The sequence below is a fragment of the Lates calcarifer genome, linkage group LG2, assembly GCF_001640805.2.
Source record: "Lates calcarifer isolate ASB-BC8 linkage group LG2, TLL_Latcal_v3, whole genome shotgun sequence".
NCBI lineage: Eukaryota > Metazoa > Chordata > Actinopteri > Centropomidae > Lates > Lates calcarifer.
Genome location: NC_066834.1, coordinates 17352121 through 17364342, shown reverse-complemented (window position 1 = coordinate 17364342; position 12222 = coordinate 17352121). Strand labels below are relative to the sequence as shown.

At 39.7% G+C, this 12222-nt stretch overlaps 1 protein-coding gene across 1 annotated transcript in view; it reads left to right on the top strand.

Annotated features, from left to right (window-relative positions):
• The window catches only part of si:ch211-186j3.6 (neural-cadherin), a 266619-nt gene that overhangs the window by 127933 nt on the left and 126464 nt on the right, over positions 1–12222 (top strand). Inside the window, exons 13-16 of the mRNA XM_018697417.2 lie at positions 107–356; positions 4253–4380; positions 4593–4779; positions 9433–9576. Of these exons, the coding sequence (XP_018552933.1) occupies positions 107–356; positions 4253–4380; positions 4593–4779; positions 9433–9576 (709 nt within the window). The remainder of the gene's footprint in view (positions 1–106; positions 357–4252; positions 4381–4592; positions 4780–9432; positions 9577–12222) is intronic.

The following is a 12222-nucleotide window of genomic DNA, read 5'->3' as shown; positions in this document are numbered from 1 at the left end:
CAAATAAGTGGTGACCATAGGTTTTCACTGAGACTAGTGTTTAAATATATCCTATCATCCTATGATTTTACCTCAGCATTACCCGCCTTGTCTCTTTTTCAAACAGACCATCAAAGCCACCTCCCCTCTTGGGGATCCCAGGGTGACTTACAATTTAGAGGATGGAATGGTCCCGGAGACCAACATGCCGGTTCGCTTCTACTTGACCCCCAACCGAGAGGACGGTTCCGCCTCCATCCTGGTGGCAGAGCCCCTGGACTACGAGACCACCAGAAACTTCATGCTGAGGGTTCGAGCTCAGAACGTCGCTGCTGTACCGCTGGCAGCCTTCACCATGGTCTACGTCAATGTCACAGGTGGCTTTTTTTACAATTTCTCTTTGTTTTATTTGAAATTGTTTTACCGATCCCCACATGTAACTGTTTTCTTTGAAGTACATTTTCATCCCTCAGCCGTACTTAACATCATCTCCTAATTTCGCATTCATTTAAATGCATTGTTATTACAGACGTCCTTTTGTGTAAAATGAAAAGATTTCTTGGGCGTTTGTGTAATAAAATTCATTGCAGCACACTGACCAACAGTATTACCATGGTTATTCAATTTTTGATGGCTGAGATACGTATAAGCTAATGGGAGAACAGAATGGATTTTACATGATTAATTTGCAAGATGGGCGTAATGGACCTTTTAGAGCACAGATAACAAAAAATGACTTTGCTCTCAGTCAAGAGCAGCATCAAGTACTATGCTTATTCAAAACTGAAACTGGACCAACCTCAGGACCCAGTTATGGTCTAACAGTTTATGTAATACAAAAGTGAAAACCCAGGACATGTTACTGATACACACATTATCAGTTTTCAACATGATTACCTAATGTGTTTTGTCATTAGTCATCACAGTAAAAAAATGTTATTTCTTTATTTGCTTATTGTTTTTTCATTCTTACCCTCTTTTTTCAACATGGACAGTGCAACTGTATCAGCTCTTTGTAAACTGCTTGCACAACACCACAGTTGTTGCACAACTGAGGTCATAGAAAGAGAAAGAATGAAGAGCAAGAACAGGAGGGTCGTATCGTAGTGCTCTCTAAGACCGGTTGTGTTCTAATTTTCCACCAGACTCATTTAAAGCTTGAGAATCCAAAGCTACACAAATCCAAATTATTTGCAGAGCTCACCAGCTGTTGTGAGTGTGATAAGCCCAAGAGTGCAACCTAGATGCTTAACCTCACTGCCCCAAGAAATTTCACCAGGGGGCTCCTCTAAACTCATTGTTATCTTTCATCTTCGGCAAAGAATATCAGTTTTCACCTCTCTGTTATTCTCCATCATGTCCATCATTATTTTCTGGCGCTTCTAAAAATGATTACTTTAGCCTGGTGTCGCTCTGTTACAGTTAATGCTCCTGGCTTAAGTTGCGATCATCGCTGCTTAATATGGTGGTGTTTGCTAGCCCCTGACCTTGCTCCTCAAAATAACTCTGCCTACCCCACATGCCCCACACTCCCCTGCGTTTAATCCCCTCGCAACACGCACACACACACACACACACACAGACACGCACACCCCATTCCATTAAATTGGTCTTAATCCAGTGAGAAATAATTAATTCGCATGGACCCTCTCCCTTCTCTTGCCTCTCTGTCCCTCTCCTAACTTCCCCTTCTCCTCTTTTCGCTCACCCCTCCTCTCCCTTATCTGTCTTAATAAGAAAGCTCTTTGACTCCTCCAGAGGCAATGCGGCTAAGGGAGGGAGGGAGGTCTGTAATGGATTTAAGGCCCCATTTTTAATTCATAGATTAAGACATTTGCTCAGAAGAAAGGCAAGGGAAAAATGGCACATGGAGCAGCATTAGATTTAATGTGTTGCTCTATTCAAGTCATTTCTGTAATGCTTTTGGCCTTAAATCAACTTGGCTTCTGCTATTCAGACAAACTTTAGAGTTCACATCCTCTCTCACTGGTTCTTTTTGCTACCTGCTACTCTCCTCTTGATGCCAACAGGGGTTGGAAGATAAAACCACAACAGCAAAAATTACATTAATTCATCAGTTGTCAAAGCTACACTAAACATGTGGACTATCACACACCAGTCGGCTGACGAAGGAGCCAGAGTTGCATCACTTGGTGCAAATACTGATACTGATCACGACGTTCTCCTTCCCCTAGATTATGTTCCCCAGACACACTGCTAAACAAGTTAAACATTCAGGCACACTAGAATGAACTCTTATCATTTCCTCTCCAACAGCCAGATCTTAACATTAATGTATGGGATATAGATTTCCGGCCTTGTTCCAGTAGCTGCAGGCGTTCATCTTCATTAAGGTCCAAAATCAACCACTATCCAGAATGATAGGAGGATTGAAGCTTTAAGAAGTCTTAAGCAAACATGTTCGAAGGCTTTGCAGACACCAAAACTCTGCACAGCAGTTTTTAACACTCTGAGGCAGGAATTTAAAATTGCTTCACAAAGGTAATTAGAAATCCTTTTGTTACAGTGATTGTGAGGTAAACAAGATAAATATTGCTTTCATGTTACAAAGACATCTACTAGGAATAAACACTTATTTGATTGGCTAATGCAATGCAATGCCAAATGACAGTTACACAGCAGTTTATTCTTACAAATTAAAGTAGCAATTACACATGTGAATGGTAAAAATGTGAGTTCAGTATAAAATAGTTATAAATTACAGTGACCTAATGCTAAGATGAAGGCTGTTCCATTGTTCTAGAGCTGAAACAGTAGAAGCACAATCCCCCTTTGTTTTGAGCATGACTGCAGAACTTGTAAAAGCTTTCTGTCAGCACATTGGAGGAGTCGGGTTACAGAATATGGGGTTGAGAATATGGGAAACCGAAAATGTACAAGGGATCCAAACGATGAAGGGCTCTAAATGTAATTAAGGGGATCTTAAATTGGATTCTAAAATGCAACGGAGGTCTGTGTGGTGCAGAAATATGGTCTGTGCATTTGGTGTTGCCCAGAAACCACGCTGGTGCTTTCTGGTCCAGATGTTAATGGACTGGGGAAAGAAAAAAAAAAAGAAAAGGAAAAAAAGGTGAAAAAACTTGGTTTTATTTCTAGGCAATGTTAATGTAATTTTAGCAACATTTCTTAGTTGCAGAAAGCAGGAAATAGTGAGAAACCAGAACAGACAGGCTCATTAACAGTGATCAGAGGACGGGGGGTATTAACTCCTAAAACCTCTTCCTTAAAGTATTTTTGGTGGCAAAACATTAAGATTAGATGAGGACAGATGGATGTGAGGCAAGTAATTCAAGTAATTGATTTAAATTCATTTAAAGAAATAAGGGTAAACTGATTTCACAGAATTGATGGGGGGTCAGCACAGGTAAACAAGAATTAGCAGGCTGAATAAAGGTCTTTGATGTGTTTGTCTTTCAACAAAGTAGTCTAACAATTTGAAGGGTCGGAGTTAACTACTGTGCCATTGGGTTCTAAGAGAAATCTCGATTATTTAGAGAAAGTAAATTTAAACTGAAGAATTAGGTTTTTTTTTTCAGTGCATTGATCTATGGTATTGGTGTTAAATCCTGTCCCATGTGTACAAAATGATGCATAATGTTTTAGATGGAAATGATTAACATACAGTTAATAATTTAGAAGCACAATAGTAAATATTTTGATCTACATGGATACCAAAGTCGCCTAAAATATAATTGTGTCTCAGTTTGGCACAAAATTAGAGAAGAATTACAAAAAAATATATATTACTTGGTATGGGCAGTGATGAAGAACAATACAGCGGAGATGTTACAACTGATTTGTAGCATCAGTGATCTATGTGCCTTTTTAAACACTAGTAGTCCACCTCCCTGACCAGTCTAAAATTATTAAATATCTGCAGTTGGAAAGGTAAAGTTTGGTGAAAGGGCTAATGGGAGAGGTATGACCGACCCCATGGAGACATGACTGTGATAAGCTGCAGATCATGAAAACAGAAGTGATTTGTGTAATTATAGAAACTCTCAGTGTTGCTCAGACAAGGGTTATGTTGAATTGAAACAGTAGTTCCAGTATAGTAGGAAACTAAAGCTGAACTGAATGTTGCCTTTTTTAAAGTTGTTTTCATGTTTGCTGCTAGCAATTTGAGCCTCAAAGAGCGCATCAATCATCCGTGATGTTTCTATCAAATTCACCTGACATACAATGCAATATATATATATATATTTTATATACCCTAAGCACTCTATCTCTTCATGTCCTCTTCCTTCCCCAGATGTAAACGACAATGTCCCATTTTTCACGTCCTCCATCTACGAGGCCTCGGTCACTGAAGGGGCAGAATCAGGAACTTTGGTTTTCCAGGTTTCAGCCAATGACCTAGACTTGGGTCTCAATGGCAAGGTGAAAACAGACCTACACATGCTCACACAGACACACAAACTGTGTTAAAAGTGGTGATGTTGCTCTTTCAGCATGCTGTTACTTTCAGTCACTTTCTGCTTTTGATGATCTGAAATGTCTTCTTTCTTGCTTTGAAAAGTAGCAGTAATTAGTTTTACCACTTGACCCTCTGTATAATTGTGTCTGCCTGACCCCCCCCCCCCACTGACTAGATCTCCTACTCCCTGCTGGAGGATCGCAGTGGGGATCATCAGTATTTCCGAATTGACCCAGAGCTAGGATTCATCTACACACAGACTGTGTTTGACCGTGAGACCAAAAGCTCCTACCTTTTGGAGGTTCAGTCTGTGGATGGCCGGGAGTCAGCACGGCCTGGCAAACATGGACAGCCCAACTCTGGTGAGTAAGACTGACATTACCTGGAACATCCTTCATGTTCGCGTCAAGTCCTGCAACTTTGAGAGAACCCTGGCAAAACATACATTAAAACACAGTTTGGTTTGATTGGGAATAGTGTGCTATGTCTTTTAGTAATGCTCCTAGTAACCATGATGACGTAACTGCAAAAAAAAAAAAAAAAAAGATCAAACCCACCCCCCTCTCTTTGAGGCCACATAATATCTTCACACATTCACACAGAAACATGGTTCAAACTTTAAACAGGTCACAAGACTTGAGGATTTCTTGGGTTAAATCTGCATTGTGGTAGCTATTGCAGTTTTTACAAAATCACAGTTTATGTTTTTTTGTTTGTTTTTTTAAAACCATTTCAGATTTTATAATGGCCGTGTATTGCACAGAATGTTCTGGGCTACAGTGCGTGACATCACCCACACTCTAACCGCCACCTCTATAAACATTTCCAAAAAATCTCATTCAGACCTCTTTTAATTCCCACAATTTCCAACCTACATAGACATTTCATATATGAAGATGTAGAGAAATTTGTCCTCTTTTATCCAGTGTGACTCCTATTGCAATATGACTCACAGTTTTTGAATAAATTGCCTTGAAGTGCAGACAGTGCAGACTGACAGTCCCATAGACTGCCATGTTAAACTGAGCTCTGAAGTTCTTGTTAAAAACAGAGATGGTGGGTGTTTTAAAACTGTGTCTGTGCCTAAACCGTAAACAGTACGTACACATATAATACATCAGTGTCTTTACTGAAGCTTTACAGAGCTTATAGTGAAGAAATATTGTTGATAGGACTTGTACTTTTTGAGGTGTGAGGGCATTTTTGATGCCAAGTTTTGGCTTATGAGCTGTTGTCCACCTGGCGTAGACAACAGCTCCTTTGGGGCCCATCACCTTTGGGGGCCCCAGTCACCATAGCAACCAGTTACTCAGCTGGTGATGACTCAGCACTTTCTAGGCAGAAGTGGACTAAGCTGACTCTGATTGGCTAATCAGACTGATTAACTCATTGAGGCCATTTTTACTGTTGACAGCTGATTATCCTGGATACGCATCAAGCAGCAGGCACCTTCAGAATTTCTTTTGATTGCTGTTGTGTTTTCTGCTGTATGCCCAGTGAATGTTAAGATCAGTGCTTGCAAAAGCTGTCATGAAGTAGTTAAATAGAACTGCTGTTGCAATCAGTGATCAAGCATAGCTATACAGCATATAGTCAGCTTTCTAGTTTATCCCAAAGGTGTTGGTTGGGATTGAGGTCAGGGCTCTTTGCAGGCCAGTCAAGTTCTTTCAGATGTTCAGACCTGAACATCTGGGACACCAAGGAAAAGCAATCAAGCCTGGACATATGTAGCATTGAGATAAACTTTATTGGAACTAATTGGCTTAGCCCAAATCATGAAAATCTGCCCCAAGTCATTCATCCACCAAACAGTTGGATCTATGCTTTCAGGCAGGTAGTGCTCTCCTAACATAATTATACCAAAACTGGTTTTCCCATTAGACTTCCAATTAGTAAAGCATGATTCATTACTCCAGACTAGATATTCCAGTGCCCCAGAGTCCAATTGCAATGTGCTTTACGCCTGGCACCAAAATCCATGTCATGAAACTCCCAACAAACCATCCTTGTGCTAATGTTGCATCTGGAGGTAGTGAACTCTGCAGTGAGTTAGTGCTGTTGCTGCTACCAAAGCAACTGCACCAACTAAAATCCAATCAGAATGAGTTTGAGTTGATTATACTGGTTATAGAATCACCAGCTTTCATGTAAAAACTCAAACAGATTAATGCAATTGCAGAACTGATTCAGATTCTGTTGATATTAAAGTTTTAATCCAGTTTATTCAGTGAATGTGGTCGCCGTTGTATGACTGAAAAAGAGGACAAGCACAAAGGGAACAGAGCTGCAGACAGCTGCTCTGTAAACTTCATTTAAGGCTCTGAATCTTCATTGAAGGCAGCAATAATCTCTGTTTTCCTCTTTCTGTCTCTTTCCCACATCTGTTCATCTCTCCCTACTGAAGGACCAAAGGCCATCTTTCTCTTTCAGTCTGCTCCCTCTTTTCCTCCATCTCTCTATTTCTCTCTCATTTGCTGCCAGATGAAATGCATACATGCTCCAATGGTAGAATAGAGACACGAAGAAATGAACAGCTGTTGAGACAGATGGGTGGATGGAGAGAGGTGTTGAAGAAACAGCAAGACAGACCAGGATATATTTTTAATAAATATGATCATAGATTATTAACAGATCCTCTCTCTAGGTTTGGCTCAATATGACATTTGTGGTAAGGTAAACAGACGTTAAATATTAAGCAGAGCAGAGACTGAGAGACTGCAGTAAAGCTGTGGGAGTTATTTTGTTTATTTATTTATTTCTCTGTCATGAATATTAAATGATGTGGCATGAAGAGGGATGGGTGACAGGCAAATTAACAGATACTTAACACGGATGCACACATCAAAACACATACACACACACACAAGTATGTGGAATCGCAGTCAATCAATGATGAATCAGGCTGAAGGAAAAACACACAGACAAAAAACACAAAAAATAAAAAGATGATTTAGAACATGGCAACAAACCAGGGTGACCTGAGGCCAAACTGTCACAGATGAAGTGGAAACACAATCCGAGGATTATTAAAAAATCTATTTTAGAATGATACAATTGACATAAATCTGATGTATCCCCTGACACTCCTGAAATCATGGCATTTTGTTTGTTTGTTTTTTGCTTGTTTTTTCTTATTTTTGTGCCCTCCTACTCAGCCTCCAACTGTTACAGATGATGAGAATCTGCTGTCAAGGCCCTGATCTCGAAGAAAGAAATCATTTCGGCTATTAAGTCTGAATTTTTTTTCCAGGATATTGTATCCATAGCTTGAATTGAGCTGGTGTTTCAAAGTCACATATGATTTAACCTCCCAGTCTTTGATTTGGTTTCATTGAATTCTACCTGGATGCTCGACAACTTCATCAACTTCAACACACCTCATGTATCCTTCAACTGTTCATTGTGCAGTAAAGTTTCAACTGTGAGGGAACTTCACAAAAATTCTGACTTCCACCGCTGTTATACATCGCTCATTAATTAATGTGTATTTTTATACAGAGATAGACTTCACATGGGACTACACATTACCATTGTATGTTACCTCATGCCACACAGCTGTTTTTCAGAGTACTGTTACCTTTTTCTTATTCAAGCCTGCCAGCAACAAGGTTTGAGGGATTGTCACCTTAATTAATTTAGTAGAATCATTCGTTAACTCCAGAAAACAATGTGTACACCATTCAAGTTTTCTGACACAGTAACCCAGCAGTCTCATTGTTTCACTGGATTAAGAAAAAGTATTTGGCCATGTCAGATTTAGCTTAGTTGAAAATTGTCTATGGTTGGATAGAATTTTCTATAATGAAGCCCGTGATGCAGCATTCACCAAGAGACTGCATCCAGACGATATTAGCACCCACAGCTGGATAAAGCAGGGCTGCCAGCTCTCACCACTTTTATGACTATGATAAAGCACCAACTGAGTGCTCACCTGTGTTTGACTGTTTATGTGAGAATACTTCACCTGTATGGCTTGATACTGAAGCTTAATATTTAAAATACCCTCTTAAGAATCTTTTCTCAAAACCCTTTCACTCTTATAGCTGTGATAACTGAGGTTAAATCTATTTAAACATCTACATATACAGACATACTCACATGCCAAGCACGGAGAGATATTGCAGACTAGAGACAGCAGGAGCAGCCACAGAAATAACCTCGATAAACGCTATTTTCACAGGCTCTCCTGCTACACACAGGCTAGAGTGTGGGGTGGGGCTGGGGTGTGATTTTTACACATGCATGTCTCTACAAGTGGGAAAACACAGATGAACAGTATTTGCCGATGAGAGGGAGGATGAGGGGATGGCTGCTACATCTGCTCATCCACTTTGTGTTCTTCCTCCATCCCTCCCCACCTTTCTCTGTCTCCTTCTGACAAATTCTGAACACGTGCGAAGCCCTGGCATCTGCAACTTATTTTGTTATAGCTTCAAGGGCTGCATTAGTTTGCTATCTGTGCTCTGAACTGTATACAATCTCTTCCACCCTGGCTTAAATAATTTATCTCATCTTGAAGCGTGTATTGCAAATTATGCTCGTTTTGATACCGATATCAAAGGAAGTGTACTATGTCGGGTTTTTCAACTAGCGAGCCTTACGCTGATGCCCCCCGGGTGCTTTGTACTCCACTTCAGCCTGTGGTTGAATGTTGAAGAAAGGAAGAAACACCTGGATTTAATGTTAAAACAGACAGAAAGACTGGAGACAGATGACAGATTTAATAGATACACCAGTGCATGGAAGGAAAGAAATGGATGTTATTTTTGTTTTTCTCCGCACATGCATGAAGAAATGTCTACTTTCCTATCTTTGTGTGTGTGTGTGTGTTTGTTTGTGTGTGTGCATGCACACTGGTGAAAAGTGACTAAATTGTTGCTATCCAGAGAGAGACGGACAGATGTTCATGTTCACACTGACAGAATAAGAACAGCCTCATGTTTATAATCATCTTTCTCCTCTCTGTCTCATTCTTTCTCTCATTGTTTTCCTTTGTCTTTTTTTTAAACTTTCAGACACGGCATATGTTCGCGTTTTTATCAGTGATGTGAACGATAACAAGCCAGCATTTGCTCAAACATCCTATGAAGTTGATGTGGATGAAGATGCTGACGTAGGCTTTGCCATTCTCACTGTCAGTGCCAATGATGGGGATGAAGGTAGGTGGCACACACACGTGTATGTATATATATACACACACACACACACACACACACACATACATAATGTATGTATAATGTGGAAGTGTGTGTGTTTCTTGGAATGGGGTGACACAGATACTGAATGGAGAGTGTGGGAGTGATGGTGGGACTGGTACTATAAATCGATAATGAAGCACATTTACTCGGGCACGTGGCTAAGGTTCTTCTCTTTTCCTTCACTCAAGAAATTTTTTTTTTTCCCTTTTCACTTCGCTTCTTTTGTCTGACCCCCTTTCACTCTGAAGGAAAAATGGTTTGTACTACAAAACATGTCATGAAGTCATGAAAAACGAGGCAATATGTGAGTTTGAATCAGCCACTGTAGAAGAACCCATTTAATATAACCTTTTGATGTAAGGCAAAGAAAGAAGCTCTCAAGCGTTGAAAAGTGTATTTTCAACATATTGGATGTCTAAATATTTTTTTCACTTTAGTCAAACATTTCTTACTGTTACAATGTTGCACCCCTGCAGAAGCAGACTGCAGGTAGATGTCCTTAGATTCTTCTGACATGACTGGTGTTTTTTAACTTGTCAGTGGCAAAGTGGCACCATTTTAAAATTACTAAGGTGTTTTTGGGCCAAAATTGAACAATTTTGAGTGCCAGCAACATACAGAGACATTGATAGTTATGGCACATGCTACCACATGGCTGGAGTTCACGAGCCACAATCTCGGAGGTGTTTTTTAGTTAAGGGCATAGACATGTGTGTGTGACATGTGCCTGTGCCCTGTCACTAACATTTAGAATTTCAACATCAGATAGAAATTAATTAAGTGTTTTTTCATTTATTGTATTGTTCGTTGTATTCAGGGTTGAACCAAAAAAAAAACTATATCAGGCCTTCAGCTGGTGCAAAATGCAGCTGCTCAGCTTTTACATAATTTTAGTCCTTTTTTATCCTCTCCTCAATGGTTAACAATCAGTTTTACATTTGATGTAAATGTAAACGGCCCCTCAGCTCTGTAACTCCCTGGAACTTCCTGCCTGAGGATCTGAGACTCAGAGTCAGTGACATCTTCCCCTCTTAAAACTTATCTTTAATTTTAGAGTACGGTTTTACCAACATCTCATTTGCTTTATTACTATTATAGCTGTGTTAGTAACATGGGTCTAACTGGTTGATTTTTCCAGTGCTCCTCCCTTTAACAAAACATAAATTAAGAGACTTTGTAAGGATCTCATTAGAGCCTGCCAAGATCCTGAAATGTAAAGATTTAGGTCTGTGATGGAACATGTCCAAATACTCAGCTGTCATGACCAGAGGTAAATGTCAGCTCATGACAGAAAAAACAAGACCATTATCACTCTGAGGAATAACAAGAGTCTCTCACATCTTTGACCACTGTGGCTCACACTATCAAAACGCATCTAGGGAAGTGGATAGGACTCCAATCACAAAGGTCTTGTTGTTATTATTCAGCATCAAAAATCTAATCAAATCAAACACTCAATGTGAGTGACTGTAGAGTGTATAACAGAGGAGTGATATCAAGATACAGCTGAATGAGAGTCAACAAAAAATGTTTCTACTTTAACAGAGCAGAGAAGATTGGAGGTAACGCCTGTGTAGTTGTAAAGGCTAATGTGTTAGCAAATAGCTGCCTAGCTGACAAATGTGAGTCTAATATTCACTCTCCTTTAGTCGCAACCTGCTTCTAAAAGAAATATTATGGTCATTCACTCTCACTAGATTTCCAGTGTCTCACTAGCTAGTTGGTAGCTAGTTAGCCATTTGCTGCTGGACAGGTAGTGTTTACATTTGTGTTTACCAGTTAGCAGTCTTCCTCACACACACACACACACACACAGCGGGCTGGCTACAGCCTTAACAGTGGCTTTTTACACCCAGATATGTCCAATTTATTATGTTGTGTCAGCTCTGGCTAAGAAAAAGCAGCATTATATCATGAAAAAATACCTCCTGGGTGCTCCTGCGTCAAGTCACATATTTATAACTCAGTTCATTCAGTTCAAAGCTGATAAGATTGAGTCTAAGTTTTCGAGTCTTAAATTGCAATCATCTTTTGTAAAGCAAAAACCAACCTCATAAGTAGTATTACTATTTTAAAGTGATAGTATTTCATAGTTTAGCTTGCTGTATTTTATATCCTGCAGTGATAGTGTCTGTCACTGTTACACACCATATTGAAATGGTGTAGCTTTGTTGCCACTAAGTGGGATTGCATCCAAATGTAATACAATCTTGTCAAGATAAACAGCCCGTGGCATTCATTTTCCAGTTGGGTGCCATTAAACCATTATGGAAGAGGAATGTGTAAGAAGATGACGTAATTACAAAAGCACCAGTCATACCTCAAATAGTGACAAAAAACATGAAAAAAACACAATGGCTACAGGTAATAAGTCTCCTCATCGCTCCTCACAGGTCTGTCTTTCTCTTCTTCTCAGTGGACATTTAAATCACACACATTATGCACATCATGACTAATTTCCTAATACATTCAATAACTTTTTCACCTCAGCATGAAACTTTTAAATTTCCAGCATATCCACTCCATGTCTCTTAGATGCATTTTCAATTTGCGCTGGAAGACGACAAACCTCCTACTCAGTGCTTACAAACAGGAAGCCCATAGAGC